At 41.6% G+C, this 22,513-nt stretch overlaps 1 protein-coding gene across 1 annotated transcript; it reads right to left on the bottom strand.

The window, feature by feature from the left end:
* Positions 1–8,423: 8,423 nt before the first annotated feature.
* NEUROG2 (neurogenin 2) lies at positions 8,424–17,154 on the bottom strand. Its single transcript, XM_073655447.1, has 2 exons — positions 16,810–17,154; positions 8,424–9,954 (listed from the first exon to the last, which is right to left on the bottom strand). The coding sequence occupies exon 2, from the start codon at positions 9,951–9,953 to the stop codon at positions 9,312–9,314; it is 642 nt and encodes a 213-aa protein (XP_073511548.1). The 5' UTR covers position 9,954; positions 16,810–17,154; the 3' UTR covers positions 8,424–9,311.
* Positions 17,155–22,513: the final 5,359 nt, after the last annotated feature.

Here is a 22,513-nt window from a genome sequence, read left to right as displayed (position 1 = left end):
AGTTTCAGTACAACTGTATACAAAAAAATACAGCACATATACCTTTTTTTTAAATGGGAGCCAATAGTAAACATAAACAGCTGTATAGATGGTCAGTTGCATACTCCTGGGACATATGGATATGCCGGGAAGAAATTCAAATAGTCCTGATTAATATTATCATGGAGCAAAGTGTACACTAACATAAAGCACTCCATACACATTAGATTAATGTCTGCCAAATCTGCCAATGTCAATGGGTTCCGCTGGCAGTCTAGTGTATGTGGGGGCACCGGCCAACGTATCATTGTGGGAGATATTGATCAGGCATGTCCGATTTCGGACTGCCAATGGCTTTGTTCTCCTGGAAATCAGCTGCCGGCAAAGATGTCACCTGGCGGCTTTCTTATAGAGAACACAGGAACACTTAGCTGAGCGAGCGCTCCAGTATATGAGAGAGATGGTTGAGATGGCTGTTGGCTCAATAGTTGTCCAAAGAATCGTTCAGGCTGACAGACATCTAATGTGTATAGCTTAAGAGTACAAATGCAGAACAGAACAGTTGTGTAGGTTTTTTTTACCTTGTGTATTAAATTATTACACTTTTATTTAAATAGGCATATATTTCAGAATCATGAAAATATATTATTCATTCATCATCGTGCAAATATTAAAAGCTCAAAAGGAGACAGCAGAACAAGAATCAATCATCTCATGTCCTGTGTGTAGCTTGCAGAGTCGTAGGATGACACTAGGCACATTGACAGCTTAATTCGAAATATTTGTCTATTTGTCTACACATCACATTCTGGTGTCTATACCTTACAATTATACAGAGATCAGTGGTGAATTAGCTTAAATATTTGTCAGTGAGGGTTTTCAGAACATGTAATTTTTTTTCTGCTTCCGCTTTCTTAAGTAAAATATAATCTGATGTTTTTGCTTACTCTTCTCTTTCAAATTGTTTGCTTTTAAAAATGTATCGAGGTCTACCAAATGTACAGTGTCAATACTTGCACTACTATTATAAGGTTTTTCGTGCACTGGGTCAGGTACAAAACAAAATTTGTTTTAGAAAAGATGAGGATGTTTTCTTTCAACCAGTCACCTCTGAGGTCGTGTATAAATGCACTCAGCCGGCAGTCTAATGCCATTATATAGTTAACAAAACATACTGCTTGGTTCCCATGAGATTACTTTACAGTAAGAGGAATGGTCTACTGTATAAGACAGGTAGACGGATCCCTCCAGCCCTCTCCATGCAGAGTTTGAATGTATTGGCTAAGAATACAATCATACTCATTCTTCATTAGGAGAATTTCCATTAAATATGTGTGGGACATTACTAGCAAAATTTTTTGTCAAGGAGACAGACGCCTACTAGAGTATATTGTTTTTTTTGTGTATGTGGAGACAGACAAAGTTGCTCTTGAATAATTAAAAGGCCTGAGAGCTGGTCTCTGGGGAGTCTACATCAGGCTGGATGCTGGACCATAGGCTACACACAGAGCACTCGTGTGCCAAGACAAGGGCTCTCGTGACTGAGCGCCTTCTCATTTCCTAAAGCCACACTGAATGCTCCCTGTTTACATGTTGTGGGGGAATAGCTATGGAGATGCAGATCACATAGGAGATGAGGGGGAGACAAGCTCCTCCAGCACTGCTGGCTACTAATACTTTACTGTCCCGTTTGCTGATCAAGTTCTGCACCTTGTTCAGTGCATTTTATAAAAGGGTAAGTATTGACAGTACTCATTTTATAGATGCATTTTTTTAAAGCAAACATTTATACTACAAGAAAGTTTAAAGGGAACTTATCATCTGATTAATGCTGCCCAAACCGCATGAATCACAACCTGGCTGCTCAATGGCAACCAGGTATATTTTTCTCTAAAACGCTACAGAATTTTGAGAAGAATATCCTTTAGAAATCCGGTTGGGGACCATAGCCAGATATGAGACTAGTCCGGCTCAGCCCCTACTGTAGACTAATCCCAGCATTGTTAGAGGTGTTTGACAGGTTTGTCTCTAAGTACAGTGCTGGAAAAAGCTAGCCAGGGGCTGCACCAGACTAGTCTCATCTCCCACTATAGTTCCTGGTCAGATCTCTAAAGTATATTTTTCCTGAAATGCCAGAGCTGTATGCGGTTTGGGCTGCATGAATCAGATGACAGGTTCCCCTTAAGCAAATAGAAAAAATGTATTAGATTATATTAAAGAAAGCTGATGAAAAAAACCCCAAAGAGAACAAAACAAAAACCCAAGGCAACGTTCTCTGAAATTTCTCAAAGACTATTACATTGGCTAATTTTTTCAAATAGTAAAGGCTATTGTCTCTGATTAATGCAATAGGCGAAATCTTGTATACAGATATTCACTTTCTCAATAAAACAAATACAAATTGGCCTCTTCCCATTTACTCCATTTCAAGTGTTTATTTCTGTTAATGTTGATGATTATGGCTTACAGCCAATGAAAGCACAGAAGTCATTATCTCAAAAAATTAGAGGATGCCCTTTAAAACATAACCTTTAATCCTATCAATAAAATATAACCATTAAGTCCGATATTTCTGTGGGAAAAAGACATACGTGGGGTGAAAAAGCTCTCACAAACACCCTTTGGTATCCTAACCTTCAAACTCTTATCCGTCAGCAAAGGAAAAACATGAATAAAGACCCTTCTTGAAGGGTCCTGGCACTGAGAAACGCCTTACCGCGGCTGCTAGGTACACATGACTTGGCCAAAGATGGAGTTTGGACTGTTCAGTAAAGTTCATTTGTTTGAAAAAGATCAAGTGTCTCCTGTTCAATGTGCAGCTGTTCCTGGATTCAGGATCGTGGAGTCAGCTAAGGCTTCGAGCACAGCACAAGAGAGACAGGACATTATTTACTTGTGGGGTGCCAGGGTGTGGGAACACAGCAGCCCCTCGCCCATGACTGTCACCCTGCACACCTTACAACTCCATGAATTACTGTCTGCGCTTTGAAGATAACACACTAGAAACTGCACACGGCCACATTCATACAAACAGCGCGACAGTGTACATACATCTATTCTATTGTAACAGATAATCAAAAAAAATCGCATATTTTATGTAAGTTTATGATTTTGTGTTGAGCCGCATTCATAGCTATTCTGGGCTGCATGCGCCCCCATGCTTCAGGTTGGACACCTCTGTTATTTGTAGTATAAGCAATCAGATGATTGCAGGTTCAGGACAATTAAGGGAACTAACAAATTCAGTAAAAAGGTTAATAAAAAAAGTTTTAAAAAATATGAAAACAATTAAATACACATAAAAATGTGTTTTTACATTCTAATAGAAAGCAGCATGTTCAGTTAGGGTGTGAAAAGACACATGGTTAAAAAAGGGTTAGATCTAACAAACTATATGTGGGTTAGAATTAACCAAGCAATGAATGATGTATAAATGATTGAGAAAAGTTAAAATTGATGGATCCATGTCATTTTCCAAGGTATGTAACTATATAGTCTTCATATTAACCCCTTATTGACCAGACCAAATTTTTCAAATCTGACGTGTCACTTTATGTGGCAATAACTCTGGAATGTTTCAACATATCCCGGTGATTTTGAGATTGTTTTTTTCGTGGCACATTATATTTTATGATAATGGTAAATTTACGTCAATATGTTTTCTGTTTATAAAAATATCAGAAATTTGACAAATATTTCTAAAAATTAGCAATTTTTCGAGCTTTGAATAATTATCCCTTTAATTCAGATAGTCATACCACACAAAATAGTTAATAAATAACATTTCCCTCATGGCTGCTGCAGGGTGTTAGAAGCTTTAAAATTGTAGCAGTAATTTTTAATTTTTTCAAGGAAATTTACAAAACTTATTTTTTTAGGAACCTATTCAGATTTCGAGTGACTTTGGGGATCTTATATATTGGAAAACCCCCAAAAGTGATACCATTTGAAAAAGAGCGCCTCTCAACATATACAAAACTACTGTCACGGTAGTTTATTAACCCTTTGCCTTTCAGGAATTAATGCAAAGTGGAATGACAGGAAATAAAAAAAAATATTTTTACCACCTAAATGTTTCTAATTCCTGAACAGGCCGCTATATCTGGCAAACTGTAAGGCTGTTATTTGGCCGTGAATTGCCATGGCAAACATCAGGACCCCACTATCATAATGTCAGGGTGCCGATGAGGTTAAAGAGGAAGTCCCCACACTCTGTTAACCATCTAGATGCCATAGTCACTATTGACAGTAAAATCTAAGTGGTTAAACAGCAATGGTTGGTGCCAACATCAATCGTGACTGACGCAGCAGGGTGTCAGGAATAGTGTACACCTGACAGCTGCTGGATTGTCACCTGTCGGGGGATGATATTCACTTGTGTCTCAAGTCAGTTTTAAGTCATATTGGTGGTCATTAAGGGGTTAAACTAATTAGACACCGGCATAGAGACTGCAATAAGCAATAAGGACATTTTTTTTAACAAATCATACCAATTGAGTTATGGATCTGTTGGTTTCTATGACACAGAGCTCTTCACTATGATCCACTACTGCAAGTCATTGGAGGTAGCATGGTTGCACGCATGACCTTATACTTCTGTGGCCACCACACTAATTAAAGAGGATGTCAAAATATTTGCATTTACTACACAACTATCGAGAACGAGCATTCCTAGTAACGCTCTTTTCTTTGTAATCATTCAGTATAAACGGGTTGCCGATTGCCTGACAAACTAGAAAAACATTCCTTTGTTGGGTAAAATGATCTTTCGGTTAGCTTAAAAAAAAATCATTATTCTTGGCAGCTCGATGTCCTGTGTAAACAGGACCTGTGCTGCCGAGAACAATGACAGAATGGTCTCTTAATGATCCTTCTGTGCGCATTGTAAGGTCTAGTCGGTTGTTAGTTTCAATGTAGCTGATCGGCGGTCGTTTACACCTGTGTTTTGGCTATTTTTACCGAGCCCTTAAAAGGAACATGTCGGGCAATTCATGCTGCACAAACTGCGGACAGCATGAATTGCAGCCAGGTAAATTATTGTCTGAAACTCTCCACGTTTAAGAGAAAATATGCTTTGATGATCCAGCAGTGGACCATTGCAGGAGATCAGACTAGTCTGGCGCTACCCCCAACTGCCTTTTCTCAGTGCCGCTGCAGGTGATTGACAAGTCTCTCCCTCCCTTGTACATAATGAGAGTCCTGTCAATAAGCTCTAGTAATAGCAGGCTGGAGGTGGCGCTGGGCTAGTTTTGTCTTTGGCTATGGTCCCAGCCGCATCTTCAAAGTGCATTTTCTCTGAAATGTTCTGGCATTAGACTAACATCGGCCGAACCCAACGATGTCAATGTGTTCGTCCAACAGTCTAATGTGCATGGAGCCTGCCGATAGATGATTTTTGGGTTGATAAGGATCTGGCATGTCCAATTTTGTTCTCTCTCCCTCCAGAGATGTCCATGAGACTCACAGCATGTTCTATTCTCATCAGATTTTGCAGATCAGAGTCCGCTATTAAAGTCTTCGAGGATCCATGAGACACAGATGAAACTAGGAAGACATGCTTTGTATTTTAGTGTTCCTTTCTAGTTTCATGTGTTTTTAACCGATATATTGTTAAGAATCAATGGATAAAAAAAAGGTTCAGAGAGTCTGCCTGCATCAGTAAAATAAAAAGGGATGAGAAAAAAGTGAAGAAACTTCGAAGCAACTAGGATGACACGTGATTAAAAAATTGGTCGGTTTTCTTGGATGGTAACACTGACACGGATATGTGAATTTAGCCTATGGTGCATGGAGGGCTTTAGTCTCTGAGAACTAACATTTACAGATGTTACATTGATCTAATATCCATTCATCAGCATCAATGATGAAGACATGCTTACCCCCAGAACCCACCACGTGCTCCAGTGCTGCTGCTCCTACCGGACGGGTCTCCACCAGACTAGAAGCGATGATATCCCAACCACTAGACACCTGACCCTGGCACTTGAGCTGCGCTCTGCATGACCTGGAAGTGGCTTTCACAATAGAAGTCTATGGAGGGTCAGGACGAGCCTCCATAGGCTTACATTATAAGAGACTACAGGCTCAGATAGAGTGACCTGGAGGGTCTGAAGAGTGTTGACATCACTGAGAAGAGGAGCAGAATTCTGGATACCGGAGAAGGTGGCAATAGAGTATTATTTACACACACTACAACATACACATATACACAGCTTTTGTAAAAAAAACAAACTTCATGGGAGGGCTTCTTTAACAAAAGTTGGTCTATATAAATGTAAATCGTAGACCATTCTCCTCATATTAATGTCACACAATGCACATTTATGATTAAATTAAGTTCCCTGAACAGACTGTATAACGAGAGTAGTGATATTTTGGCTTTGGCAGCATCCCAGTGCAAGCGAGAGAACACTTAGTAATGATGAGACCCGCTCACCCTTTATTGAGCATTTATAATTGTGATTAAACTGAATAGAAGCACAACTTTTTTGGCCTTTGGAGCATTACCCCAATTACTGGTAACGAAGCTTGCTATATGATATCACTGTGTCCTGAAGCCTTTAATTGCTTTGGGAGGGATGTTTATTCATAGCGGATTTAATGGCTTTGTGCTTGGGTCCTACCAAGGGTATTGAGCTTGTCAGGCAGGGCAGTGCCTGTAGACAATCTATATTCACAAGCCTGAGGACTGACAAGTGTTTAAAGAACAGTAGGAGGCAGGTAGCTCATAACACTTGTGCTTTCCCATACGGGAACGCCTTAGGCTAATTAGCCATATTTAAGCTTTAAGTATATTTGCATCCTGATTTAGCATACTGATTCTATGCATACTGCGCCTGTTACATGACTTCAGGGACAAATCACTGCTATTTTGCATGAATAAATTATGCCTAAACTTGGGCTATTTTTTTACTTCTGAGAACACATGAATTATATATAAATACAAGGTGCGTTGTATATTAAATTAAGATGTACGTCCCCAATAAACACAAGGGAGACATCACCAGCCATGCTTTATATATACATATTCAGCAGCTTTAACTACATTTCAAGCTCATTTTAGTATAAACAGAAAACTACAAGCCCTGAGGTCATCCCTTTTTTCACTCCTTTATTCTGTATTCCTACGGCCCCCTTATTTGTCCTCCTACCCCAACATTCTATTTTCTCACCTTCTCCCCACAAGTCGTTGTCTACCCACAATGAATGTCTCTACATAGGACACCACATATCATACTGAGTACTATATTGGCTGGTTGGAAAAATTGGAAAAATCCATGTACAGATATAGGAAATCCCAAACCTGGCTAGTTCATTCTTTTTAAACTCCCTCTGATCATTCTTTTAATAATGTTCCTATTTTTGTAGATCCATCCATATGGTCTTCATGTATATAATGTTTATAGATTACCTGGCATGTATGGTGTCTTTTAAGAACACACAAAAAAAAAAGCACATTTTCTTAAAATTGCACATTGAGTGAGAAATTAATAGGACATTTATCACATGAGCAGAAGGTTTTGTAGTATATCAGATGATGCTAAGAAAATTTGGTTTATTGTAACTTTATAAAAAATGTATTAAAAATTAAAACTATCATTCTACCTATGAAATTACTAAATTTTCTACCTTGCTTCTTTTCATTTTACCTGTAAATGTTCTGCACTATATATTTTTTATACATATTTAGTGTTTTCCTTGTCAGTGATATTCTTATTATGCTGCATTCAGACGTCTGAGTTTTTCACATACACAAAAAAATGGTCTTGTGTCATCAGTGTTTGGTCAGTGTCTCATCAGGGTATTTCAAATGAGTGAATAAATTAAAAAAAAATAAAAAGTTTCTCCTATTCTTTGCAATGTTAAACACGGACAGCACACAGATCCCATCCGTGTGCCAAAGGTGTTTACACAGACCCATAGACTTTTATTGGTACTTGTCATTCTGAATTGTAAAGCGCTGTTGAATATGTTGGCGCTATATAGATAAAGATTATTATTATTAAAAAGACATGTCTCCGCGAGTTTTGTATGGACACACAGTCCGTGAAAAAACACGGACATGTGAACAGCCCCATAGACTATAATGGGTACCTGTTGTATGCGGGAAAAAGAATGGATACAACACGGACATCTGAATGAGACATTAATAACATATTTTTGTAGAATTTTAATTTACCATTAGTCAATCTGATTTCTTTAGTTGAATTTTTCAATTTTATCATTTCATTATTTTTTTCCTATTTCTTTTGGACCTGAGTGACATTTCTCTCGGTGTGCAAAATGTATGAGGATATATTGGGTTTTGATAGAATTAGCTACTTGAATTTTTCCACTATCGGCCTGTGATACAGCACTTTGTATGATGCAACAAAATATAAAAGAAAAGTGACATAGACAAAAGTTAGCAAAATTAGATATTTTATTTAATAATTATAAACACAAGATCTGTAAATACATTCTAGAATAAACTCTTTGAAATATACAAAAATAATAAAAAAAAATAATACATATACTCCGTGAAATCATCATCTGTAATAAATAAAATTGAGCACATGTATCTGATCACAGTGATCCTCCCCGTCTGCTGCGCTCATTTAATCTCCTGGAAGAATAGGGGCTCCTCTTCCTCTGAATGCACAGATAAATAATGTATGAAGGAAACCTCTCTTTCCATTTTCCCCCTTTTTCTCCTTTTCTCAGTGAGTTCAGCCTAAATTTTCACGCTTCCATTCAAGGGGTACAAAAGCTTACAAATTATACAATGACTTCTAACCTGGCCCTCTGGCAAGCAACATTTTTTTTTTTTTTTTTTACAAATAAATCATAGCGGACAGATGGAAATGGGCAGATAAAATGACTGAACAAAAAGGTATTGTGACAAAATCTGGCAAAGTGAACGAAGTGCAAGTCAGAGGGAAAGTTCGGATTGACACATTAAATTCCCACAACGATCTCCAAGCAGTGGGAAATAAACAGATGCAGCAGAGTCCCCCTTATCTATGGACACGGGGGTCTGAAGACCACCATCTACTAACAGCTGATTATCCCCTTGGCTAATAAGATGGATTTGGTTGTTTTAGGAACTTTCTGGCAGACCTACTTGTTTCTCTGACATAAGAGATTCCCTAGCCCTGATTACTATCACGGTCACAGTTCCGTCATGTCGTTTGTGCTTTCTCCACTGAAGCAGTAAGAACATCTCATTGGCATCCGGGCATAACAATAGCATCTAGAGAGGAGGACCCCACAAGCTTTAGACATATGGCCTTCACATACTCTCCCCCATATAACCCTTGTTTATTGGTCCCATGTACAATGGCCATTCAGAGCTATTTGGTGACTAGGTAGGAGAGGTTTTGCTTGGTGAGGGCTCCATGTAAGAGGCGGTCAGCAGGTTGCCAGTAATCTAGGATGTCCGAGGTGGAGCTGGCAGGACTGGCAGGGGACAGTGAGCCGCAAGATGAAGAGGGTGAGGATGTGCAGCTCCATGAGGAAGCAGAAGGGCTTGGAGATGGCGGCGAGTCATGGATCAGCACAGAAGACGTGGTGCAGCCGTGTAGCTGGTCTGCCAGGCGAAGGGTCTCAGACAGCGCCCAGATGTAGTTGTGTGCAAAGCGTAGGGTCTCTATCTTAGTGAGCTTGGCGTCCTCAGGAAAGGTAGGCAGCACTTCCCTGAGCGCATCCAGGGCAGAGTTCAGGTGGTGCATTCGGTTTCTCTCCCGATTATTAGCTTTCAGGCGCCGGGTTTTTTTTATCTTCAAGACGACTTCACCGTTTTTATTGCTGCGGGTACGGTTACGCCTGGGTTTCTTGGTGGCATCTGTGCCCATTATTCCATCTTCTGATTGTAGGCTGGGGGTGAACTGCTGCTCATCATCAGAGGTGCAGGGCTGGGGAGACAGACTGGAGGTGGACATGGAGCAAGGTGACGACATCTGCTCCTCTCTGTACTCGCTCTTTACCAACACCATTCTGTAAGGAGAGAGAGAACTGGCGTTATACCACTGAGCCCGGACATGGCATCACACAGATGTAGCAGTGCTGAATTATAGGGATGCACCCGACACACAGATGTAGCAGTGCTGTAGTATAGGACTGTACAGGACACAGATGTAGCAGTGCTGTATTACAGGACTGTACAGGACACAGATGTAGCAGTGCTATAGTATAGGACTGTATAGGACACAGATGTAGCAGTGCTGTATTACAGGACTACAGGACACAGATGTAGCAGTGCTGTAGTATAGGACTGTATAGGACACAGATGTAGCAGAGCTGTATTACAGGACTACAGGACACAGATGTAGCAGTGCTGTAGTATAGGACTGTATAGGACACAGATGTAGCAGAGCTGTATTACAGGACTACAGGACACAGATGTAGCAGTGCTGTAGTATAGGACTGTATAGGACACAGATGTAGCAGAGCTGTATTACAGGACTACAGGACACAGATGTAGCAATGCTATAGTATAGGACTGTATAGGACACAGATGTAGCAGTGCTGTATTACAGGACTACAGGACACAGATGTAGCAGTGCTGTAGTATAGGACTGTATAGGACACAGATGTAGCAGAGCTGTATTACAGGACTACAGGACACAGATGTAGCAATGCTATAGTATAGGACTGTATAGGACACAGATGTAGCAGTGCTGTATTACAGGACTACAGGACACAGATGTATCAGTGCTGTAGTATAGGACTGTACAGGACACAGATGTAGCAGAGCTGTATTACAGGACTACAGGAAACAGATGTAGCAGTGCTGTAGTACAGGACTGTACAGGACACAGATGTAGCAGTGCTGTAGTATAGGACTGTACAGGACACAGATGTAGCAGAGCTGTATTACAGGACTGTACAGGACACAGATGTAGCAGTGCTGTATTACAGGACTGTACAGGACACAGATGTAGCAGTGCTGTATTACAGGACTGTACAGGACACAGATGTAGCAGAGCTGTATTATAGGACTGTACAGGACACAGATGTAGCAGAGCTGTATTACAGGACTGTACAGGACACAGATGTAGCAGAGCTGTATTACAGGACTGTACAGGACACATGTAGCAGAGCTGTATTATAGGACTGTACAGGACACAGATGTAGCAGTGCTGTAGTATAGGACTGTACAGGACACAGATGTAGCAGAGCTGTATTACAGGACTGTACAGGACACAGATGTAGCAGAGCTGTATTACAGGACTGTACAGGACACAGATGTAGCAGAGCTGTATTATAGGACTGTACAGGACACAGATGTAGCAGAGCTGTATTACAGGACTGTACAGGACACAGATGTAGCAGAGCTGTATTACAGGACTGTACAGGACACAGATGTAGCAGAGCTGTATTACAGGACTGTACAGGACACATGTAGCAGAGCTGTATTACAGGACTGTACAGGACACAGATGTAGCAGTGCTGTATTACAGGACTGTACAGGACACAGATGTAGCAGAGCTGTATTACAGGACTGTACAGGACACAGATGTAGCAGAGCTGTATTATAGGACTGTACAGGACACAGATGTAGCAGAGCTGTATTATAGGACTGTACAGGACACAGATGTAGCAGAGCTGTATTACAGGACTGTACAGGACACAGATGTAGCAGAGCTGTATTACAGGACTGTACAGGACACATGTAGCAGTGCTGTATTACAGGACTGTACAGGACACAGATGTAGCAGTGCTGTAGTATAGGACTGTACAGGACACAGATGTAGCAGTGCTGTAGTATAGGACTGTACAGGACACAGATGTAGCAGTGCTCTAGTACAGGACACAGATGTAGCAGTGCTATAGTATAGGACACAGATGTAGCAGTGCTATAGTACAGGACACAGAAGTAGCAGTGCTATAGTACAGGACACAGATGTAGCAGTGCTGTAGTGTAGGACTGTACAGGACACAGATGTAGCAGAGCTGTATTACAGGACTGTACAGGACACAGATGTAGCAGTGCTGTATTACAGGACTGTACAGGACACAGATGTAGCAGAGCTGTATTACAGGACTGTACAGGACACAGATGTAGCAGAGCTGTATTATAGGACTGTACAGGACACAGATGTAGCAGAGCTGTATTACAGGACTGTACAGGACACAGATGTAGCAGAGCTGTATTATAGGACTGTACAGGACACAGATGTAGCAGAGCTGTATTACAGGACTGTACAGGACACAGATGTAGCAGTGCTGTAGTATAGGACTGTACAGGACACAGATGTAGCAGTGCTGTAGTATAGGACTGTACAGGACACAGATGTAGCAGAGCTGTAGTATAGGACTGTACAGGACACAGATGTAGCAGAGCTGTATTACAGGACTGTACAGGACACAGATGTAGCAGTGCTGTAGTATAGGACTGTACAGGACACAGATGTAGCAGTGCTCTAGTACAGGACACAGATGTAGCAGTGCTATAGTATAGGACACAGATGTAGCAGTGCTATAGTACAGGACACAGAAGTAGCAGTGCTATAGTACAGGACACAGATGTAGCAGTGCTGTAGTGTAGGACTGTACAGGACACAGATGTAGCAGAGCTGTATTACAGGACTGTACAGGACACAGATGTAGCAGTGCTGTATTACAGGACTGTACAGGACACAGATGTAGCAGAGCTGTATTACAGGACTGTACAGGACACAGATGTAGCAGAGCTGTATTATAGGACTGTACAGGACACAGATGTAGCAGAGCTGTATTACAGGACTGTACAGGACACAGATGTAGCAGAGCTGTATTATAGGACTGTACAGGACACAGATGTAGCAGAGCTGTATTACAGGACTGTACAGGACACAGATGTAGCAGTGCTGTAGTATAGGACTGTACAGGACACAGATGTAGCAGTGCTGTAGTATAGGACTGTACAGGACACAGATGTAGCAGTGCTGTAGTATAGGACTGTACAGGACACAGATGTAGCAGAGCTGTAGTATAGGACTGTACAGGACACAGATGTAGCAGAGCTGTATTACAGGACTGTACAGGACACAGATGTAGCAGTGCTGTAGTATAGGACTGTACAGGACACAGATGTAGCAGTGCTGTAGTATAGGACTGTACAGGACACAGATGTAGCAGTGCTATAGTATAGGACTGTACAGGACACAGATGTAGCAGAGCTGTAGTATAGGACTGTACAGGACACAGATGTAGCAGTGCTGTAAAACAGGACTGTACAGGACACAGATGAAGCAGTGCTGTAGTATAGGACTGAGCATGACACAGATGTAGCAGTGCTGTAGTATAGGACTGTACAGGACACAGATGTAGCAGAGCTGTATTACAGGACTGTACAGGACACAGATGCAGCAGTGCTATAGTACAGGACACAGATGTAGCAGTGCTATAGTACAGGACACAGATGTAGCAGTGCTATAGTACAGGACACAGATGTAGCAGTGCTGTAGTATAGGACTGTACAGGACACAGATATAGCAGTGCTGTAGTATAGGAGTGTACAGGACACAGATGTAGCAGTGCTGTAGTATAGGACTGTACAGGACACAGATGTAGCAGTGCTGTAGTATAGGACTGTACAGGACACAGATGTAGCAGTGCTATAGTATAGGACTGTACAGGACACAGATGTAGCAGAGCTGTATTATAGGACTGTACAGGACACAGATGTAGCAGAGCTGTATTACAGGACTGTACAGGACACAGATGTAGCAGAGCTGTATTATAGGACTGTACAGGACACAGATGTAGCAGAGCTGTATTACAGGACTGTACAGGACACAGATGTAGCAGAGCTGTATTACAGGACTGTACAGGACACATGTAGCAGAGCTGTATTACAGGACTGTACAGGACACAGATGTAGCAGTGCTGTATTACAGGACTGTACAGGACACAGATGTAGCAGAGCTGTATTACAGGACTGTACAGGACACAGATGTAGCAGAGCTGTATTATAGGACTGTACAGGACACAGATGTAGCAGAGCTGTATTACAGGACTGTACAGGACACAGATGTAGCAGAGCTGTATTACAGGACTGTACAGGACACATGTAGCAGTGCTGTATTACAGGACTGTACAGGACACAGATGTAGCAGTGCTGTAGTATAGGACTGTACAGGACACAGATGTAGCAGTGCTCTAGTACAGGACACAGATGTAGCAGTGCTATAGTATAGGACACAGATGTAGCAGTGCTATAGTACAGGACACAGAAGTAGCAGTGCTATAGTACAGGACACAGATGTAGCAGTGCTATAGTACAGGACTGTACAGGACACAGATGTAGCAGAGCTGTATTACAGGACTGTACAGGACACAGATGTAGCAGTGCTGTATTACAGGACTGTACAGGACACAGATGTAGCAGAGCTGTATTACAGGACTGTACAGGACACAGATGTAGCAGAGCTGTATTATAGGACTGTACAGGACACAGATGTAGCAGAGCTGTATTACAGGACTGTACAGGACACAGATGTAGCAGAGCTGTATTACAGGACTGTACAGGACACAGATGTAGCAGAGCTGTATTACAGGACTGTACAGGACACAGATGTAGCAGAGCTGTATTATAGGACTGTACAGGACACAGATGTAGCAGAGCTGTATTACAGGACTGTACAGGACACAGATGTAGCAGTGCTGTAGTATAGGACTGTACAGGACACAGATGTAGCAGTGCTGTAGTATAGGACTGTACAGGACACAGATGTAGCAGAGCTGTAGTATAGGACTGTACAGGACACAGATGTAGCAGAGCTGTATTACAGGACTGTACAGGACACAGATGTAGCAGTGCTGTAGTATAGGACTGTACAGGACACAGATGTAGCAGTGCTGTAGTATAGGACTGTACAGGACACAGATGTAGCAGTGCTGTAGTATAGGACTGTACAGGACACAGATGTAGCAGTGCTGTAGTATAGGACTGTACAGGACACAGATGTAGCAGTGCTCTAGTACAGGACACAGATGTAGCAGTGCTATAGTATAGGACACAGATGTAGCAGTGCTATAGTACAGGACACAGATGTAGCAGTGCTATAGTACAGGACACAGATGTAGCAGTGCTATAGTACAGGACACAGATGTAGCAGTGCTGTAGTGTAGGACTGTACAGGACACAGATGTAGCAGAGCTGTATTACAGGACTGTACAGGACACAGATGTAGCAGTGCTGTAGTATAGGACTGTACAGGACACAGATGTAGCAGTGCTGTAGTATAGGACTGTACAGGACACAGATGTAGCAGTGCTATAGTATAGGACTGTACAGGACACAGATGTAGCAGTGCTGTATTACAGGACTGTACAGGACACAGATGTAGCAGAGCTGTATTACAGGACTGTACAGGACACAGATGTAGCAGAGCTGTATTACAGGACTGTACAGGACACAGATGTAGCAGAGCTGTATTACAGGACTGTACAGGACACAGATGTAGCAGAGCTGTATTACAGGACTGTACAGGACACAGATGTAGCAGTGCTGTATTACAGGACTGTACAGGACACAGATGTAGCAGAGCTGTATTACAGGACTGTACAGGACACAGATGTAGCAGTGCTGTAGTATAGGACTGTACAGGACACAGATGTAGCAGTGCTGTAGTATAGGACTGTACAGGACACAGATGTAGCAGAGCTGTATTACAGGACTGTACAGGACACAGATGTAGCAGTGCTGTAGTATAGGACTGTACAGGACACAGATGTAGCAGAGCTGTATTACAGGACTGTACAGGACACAGATGTAGCAGTGCTGTAGTATAGGACTGAGCATGACACAGATGTAGCAGAGCTGTATTACAGGACTGTACAGGACACAGATGTAGCAGTGCTGTAGTATAGGACTGTACAGGACACAGATGTAGCAGTGCTGTATTACAGGACTGTACAGGACACAGATGTAGCAGTGCTGTAGTATAGGACTGTACAGGACACAGATGTAGCAGTGCTGTAGTATAGGACTGTACAGGACACAGATGTAGCAGTGTTGTATTTCAGGACTGTACAGGACACAGATGTAGCAGTGCTGTATTACAGGACTGTACAGGACACAGATGTAGCAGAGCTGTATTACAGGACTGTACAGGACACAGATGTAGCAGTGCTGTAGTATAGGACTGTACAGGACACAGATGTAGCAGAGCTGTATTACAGGACTGTACAGGACACAGATATAGCAGTGCTGTAGTATAGGACTGTACAGGACACAGATGTAGCAGTGCTGTAGTATAGGACTGTACAGGACACAGATGTAGCAGAGCTGTAGTATAGGACTGTACAGGACACAGATGTAGCAGTGCTGTAGTATAGGACTGTACAGGACACAGATGTAGCAGTGCTGTATTACAGGACTGTACAGGACACAGATAGAGCAGTGCTGTAGTATAGGACTGTACAGGACACAGATGTAGCAGAGCTGTAGTATAGGACTGTACAGGACACAGATGTAGCAGAGCTGTATTACAGGACTGTACAGGACACAGATGTAGCAGAGCTGTATTACAGGACTGTACAGGACACAGATGTAGCAGAGCTGTAGTATAGGACTGTACAGGACACAGATATAGCAGTGCTGTAGTATAGGACTGTACAGGACACAGATGTAGCAGTGCTGTAGTATAGGACTGTACAGGACACAGATGTAGCAGTGCTGTAGTATAGGACTGTACAGGACACAGATGTAGCAGAGCTGTATTACAGGACTGTACAGGACACAGATGTAGCAGAGCGGTGTTTGTCATTCCTTCCTGCAGTTTCGGCACGCTGTAGGACGTGACACCTCGGCTCTCTCCATGCCGTGCAGCCCTCCCTGTATTCCCACCAGGCGGTACTGACCTGCGGCTGAGGTGATGCTGCTGCGGGCGGCTCCGCTCTCCTGGCACGCGTCCTGCTGTGGAGGAGTGAGGCTGCTGTGGCCGGGCGGCTGTGTGTCTGGCACACGACCCTCCTCATAGCCCTTATATAGCAGCCCGCTACAATCAGCGCTGCCCCGGGGCACAGCGCCCCCTCCCCGCCCGGGTTACTCTCCTCAGCATCCCTCATCCTTGCACTTCTCTACTCCTGGTGCTCAGGTCTGTTGTTCTCAGGCCCCGCCCCTTTTGCCCCCCTGTCACGGGCTCTTGGTATCCTCCGTTCCCCGCCTGCTGATTGGTGGCTCCCGCTCGGCTGAAGCGTGCCGCTAATTTTATTAATGAATAGTGAGGGGAGCAGCCAATGGCGGCGCCGGGACGGGGGGCTGCGAGACGCGTGTGCGGGAGCAGCTGAGGATGAGGCGGGAGGCAGCTGCGGCCAGCGGCCATTATATCACCGTGCGACCCCCGCCCCGGACTAGAAGACGCTGGAAAGTTGTGCAGTTCTGTATGTGAAGCCCCCAGAGCAGCACCTGTAGCTACTGCTGTCACCTGCCTGTCCATCTATCCAGCGATCTATGGAATTATCTGTCTACTCTATGTAATCTATATAATCCTAATCACTAGCTCCATACACAGCTATGTAATCAGTGCATCAGCTCTGTATGTAATCGATATAATCCATCTATAATTATCTCTATTCATCTTCACTATCTCCATAGTTATGTAATAATTCCATCAACTATATCTAATCTATCCATCAACTATAATGTTCTAGCTCTAGAATTGTATCTAACTATATATCACCATCTATGTATCTAATATCTAGCTAGTCTATGATTATGTTTATCTACATATCTGATCTATTTATCTACCATCTATAATTACTTATCTATATGTAGCTCCATATATGTATCCGTCTATCATCTATCTATCATTTCTATCTATCTTTATCTATCTAAAAAAAATAGAGGCATCACACCACATAAACACAGAAAAATAAGTGCTATTTAATAGCCCATGAGAACGACGTTTCAGATAAAAAATGAGAACCTTTTTCAAGCAATACAAAAGTACAAGTGCAGAGTATTTAAGGCATCTAAATGACCAAAGTGTTTAGCTGCAATTACAAAGATAAGAGCATATCACAATTTACATAACATGATATACATGTGAAAATTGTTTGATTATAGCATGACTCCATTTACATTTAGAAATAGCACTAATATTGGTGCCTTACTACATACAATGCACAAGTCAGGAAGAAGGAAAGAGAAAGAAAAAGCGTCTTCTCATTATCTATCTATCTCTATCCAGAAAGGTCCTCAATTGGACTGAAACGTCGTCACTCTGGGCTATTACATTTTTCAAATTTTCTATTTTGGGAGTGCTGCCTTCATTTTTGTAGGTATATTGGAGGATTGGTTTATGTCTGGGAGGCTCTGAACCCCTGCCCCCTCTTTTTTGCTGTTGTGGCCTTGATTTTTTCTATCTATCTATCTATCTATCCATCTACCTATCCCTATATTATGTATCTATCTATCCCTATATTATCTATCTATCTAAATACTGTATCTATCTATCTATTATCTATATATCTATCCCTATATTATCTATCATCTATCTATCTATCTATCTACAGTTATATGAAAAAGTTTGGGCACCCCTATTAATCTTAAGCTTAATGTTTTATAAAAATTGGTGTTTTTGCAACAGCTATTTCAGTTTGATATATGTAATAACTGTTGGACACAGTAATGTTTCTGCCTTGAAATGAGGTTTATTGTACTAACAGAAAATGTGGAATCTGCATTCAAACAAAATTTGTCAGGTGCATAAGTATGGGCACCCTTATCATTTTCTTGTTTTAAATACTCCTACCTACTTTTTACTGACTTACTAAAGCACTTTTTTTGGTTTTGTAACCTCATTGAGCTTTGAACTTCATAGCCAGGTGTATGCAGTCATGAGAAAAGCTACTTAAAGTGGCCACTTGCAAGTTGTTCTCCTGTTTGAATCTCCTCTGAAGAGTGGCATCATGGGTTCCTCAAAACAACTGTCAAATGATCTGAAAACAAAGATTATTCAACATAGTTGTTCAGGGGAAGGATACAAAAAGCTGTCTCAGAGATTTAACCTGTCAGTTTCCACTTGGTGAGGAACATAGTAAGGAAATGGAAGAACACAGGGACAGTTCTTGTTAAGGCCAGAAGTGGCAGGCCAAGAAAAACATCAGAAAGGCAGAGAAGAAGAATGGTGAGATCAGTCAAGGACAATCCTCTGACCACCTCCAGAGAGCTGCAGCATCAACTTGCTGCAGATGGTGTCACTGTGCATCGGTCAACTATACAACGCACTTTGCACAAGGAGAAGCTGTATGGGAGAGTGAAGCGAAAGAAGCCGTTTCTGCAAGCACGCCAAAAACAGAGTCGGCTGAGGTATGCAAAAGCACATTTGGAGAAGCCAATTTCTTTTTGGAAGAAGGTCCTGTGAACTGATGAAACCAAGATTGAGTTGTTTGGTCATACCAAAAGGCGTTATGCATGGCGGCAAAAAAACACAGCATTCCAAGAAAAATACTTGCTACCCACAGTAAAATTTGGTGGAGGTTCCATCATGCTTTGGGGCTGTGTGGCCAATGCCGACACTGGGAATCTTGTTAACGTTGAGGGACGCATGGATTCCACTCAGTATCAGCAGATTCTTGACAATAATGTTCAAGAATCAGTGATAAAGTTGAAGTTACGCAGGGGATGGATCTTTCAGCAAGACAATGATCCAAAACACCGCTCTAAATCTACTCAGGCATTCATGCAGAGGAACAATTACAATGTTCTGGAATGGCCATCCCAGGCCCCAGACCTGAATGTCATTGAACATCTGTGGGATCATTTGAAGAGGGCTGTCCATGCTCGGCAACCATCAAACTTAACTGAATTGGAATTGTTTTGTAAAGAGGAATGGTCAAAAATACCTTCATCCAGGATCCAGGAACTCATTAAAAGCTACAGGAAGCGACTAGAGGCTGTTATTTTTGCAAAAGGAGGATCTACTAAATATTACTGTCACTTTTCTGGTGAGGTGCCCATACTTATGCACCTGTCAAATTTTGTTTGAATGCAGATTGCACATTTTCTGTTAGTACAATAAACCTCATTTCAAGGCAGAAACATTACTGTGTCCCACAGTTATTACATATATCAAACTGAAATAGCTGTTGCAAAAACACCAATTTTTATAAAACATTAAGCTTAAGATTAATAGGGGTGCCCAAACTTTTCATATAACTGTATCTATCTATCTATCTATCTATCTATCTATCTATCTATCTATCTATCCTATCATCCAAAGACTCCCAGCACAAGTTCCAATGCTGCCTATCTGGACTGGTATTATTCATGCATCTTATTCCTTCTTTATGACAATTGTAGACTGTAAGCTGTTGGGCAGGACCCTCTCCCGTCTGTACCAGTCTGTCATTGTTAGTCTGTTTCTTGTAATTTATCTCAGTGTTTTATATGTAACCCCCTTCTCACATGTGCAGTATCATGGAATCAATGGAGCTTTAAAAATAATAATAAAAAAAAGTTAGAACTGCCAAACCTATTAATGTAGTATTGTGTAAAGCTGAGACCCATAGATATCACAGAACCAAATGTTTTATGTCCAAAGTTATCTTTAACAAACACTGATGGCGATCGCCCTTCAAGAGAAATTTTTCGCCCTCATTATAATAATAATTTCTTTGATTCTAGTACTTTTTTTTATTTTTTTTTTAGAAGAAATGCTACAATGGTGGCATTATAAAAGTACCTGTCATTTCTCCTGACATGTTTTTATAGCGACTATTGGTATTCTCTATGAGATAGCAATTCTGAAGCATGTTTCCTAAAAACTCTGCATGGTGACATTCCTCTGTTATTGCTCCTGGAAATGTCTGAGGAAATAGCCCGGTGTTACCAGGTGGTCCTGTGAGAAGTGAGTGGACAATGTGAGCGTGTACTGGGACACCCCCAAGTGGTGACCCCCAGATGCCAATTTATTCATACATTTCTAGAAGAAATAATAGACACAGCACAGAGATATCAGGAAAAATCTCCAGAATGGTTATGCCAAGAAGAATGCAAATATCTACAAACATAGTCATGTATGACGATCCTCTTTAACAGATGACTGAATAATTTACTCAACTCATCGGCACTGCAGCGCTGACGTTTTGGTGGTTTCTGCCAATCCTGCACCCATGATCTCATATCCATTATTGACATGAGCACTATGGCCAATCAATGGTGACATGCTGTACATGCAAATTTTACTAATACGTTCATTGATTGGCTGCAGTGGTCACATGAGTAATGTATGTCACATAATTGATGCAGGGCGAGTGGGACCACTTTTGAGTGATAAGTCATAAATTCGTAAGTATTGGTTATTTTTGTTATTTTAACAGATTTACTGCTGTTCCTCACATTTTGCGGTATCAACTACCAAGGACTCTCAAACTTTAATATTTTTCCAGCTATTCCTCAGGTTTTTTTTTAATTTAAGATTATTCCTTTACATATAGTCTGCGCGCCAGCAATTTGATGTAAGGGCAGGTTTACACTACCCTACTCGCAACATTAAACGACAACCGATTGGCGGTAGTTTATTCTGTTCACACAGACTGACCGCGTTTCCCATACACACAGAACAATCGTAATAGATCGTTTTGTGCACATAAGCTATTGTTTTTGTCGTCAGCACACAACCTATTTGCACAAGATAATGTGCAGCCGAGAACAATTAGTTTTAAGCAATCTTAAAAATTATCTCAGAACAATGATTTGCATCCTGTTTACACTGAGCCATTATTGGAAACGAGTGTTCCTCCAAAAAATTGTTCACTACACTTGGGGAGTGTAAATGCTTCCTGACAGTTCTGTGCTATGGGAGCTCAGCGGAGCTGTAAGGTGAAGCCTGAGTGTCCACACATTTTCAGACCTGTCAGTGCTGCTCTAAACTCTAAAATACAGGTTGTAGGCCAGGACAAGATGAGTGATGTAATGTGTTCACAAAGTCAACTTTTTATACAGAATATATTTATATATCATCTGTCAAATGGTGTCCAGCGATGAACACATGAGTGCAAGAGTAAGTGCATATGTTTAATGTATGCAGCCGATTTTTCTGCTGCAAAAACCATAGCGTTGGCAGGAAAAACAGTTTGAGATATGCGTGTTTTGCCTTAGTTTTAGATGCTTTTCCCCCCAATCATGTCAATGTTTGCAGATTTGAAAAAAACGCTTTGAAGGGAAGAATGAAATCTACAAGGAAAAAATATGTAGCATGTGCATGAAGAAGTTTCAGAAATCTCATACACTTTGCTGGTATTCTAAAATACTGCATTTCTTTTCCGTGCAAAAACGCAACGGGTGTACTTTTTTACCTGCGGATTTGCAAGTCTATGGGAAAAATCTGCACATAAAACTTAGTGTACCCGCAGGAGAAATCGACATGTTGCGGATTTGAAACCCACAGCACAGGTCGGTTTACTCTGAGTGAAAAAAAACCACAGGGAGCAGGAGATTTCTATAAATCCCATCCACTTTACTGGAACTGTAAGATGCTGCATTTTTGATGCAGCGAAAATACACAGGATCAAAAACTCATCGTGGAGACACAGCCTAAGAGTTTGTTTGGATTGATAT

The sequence above is a fragment of the Phyllobates terribilis genome, unplaced genomic scaffold (genome assembly GCF_046119375.1).
Source record: "Phyllobates terribilis strain yellow unplaced genomic scaffold, ASM4611937v1 Scaffold_1__5_contigs__length_1240528914, whole genome shotgun sequence".
Classification (NCBI taxonomy): domain Eukaryota; kingdom Metazoa; phylum Chordata; class Amphibia; order Anura; family Dendrobatidae; genus Phyllobates; species Phyllobates terribilis.
This window is presented reverse-complemented; position numbering and strand designations above follow the sequence as displayed.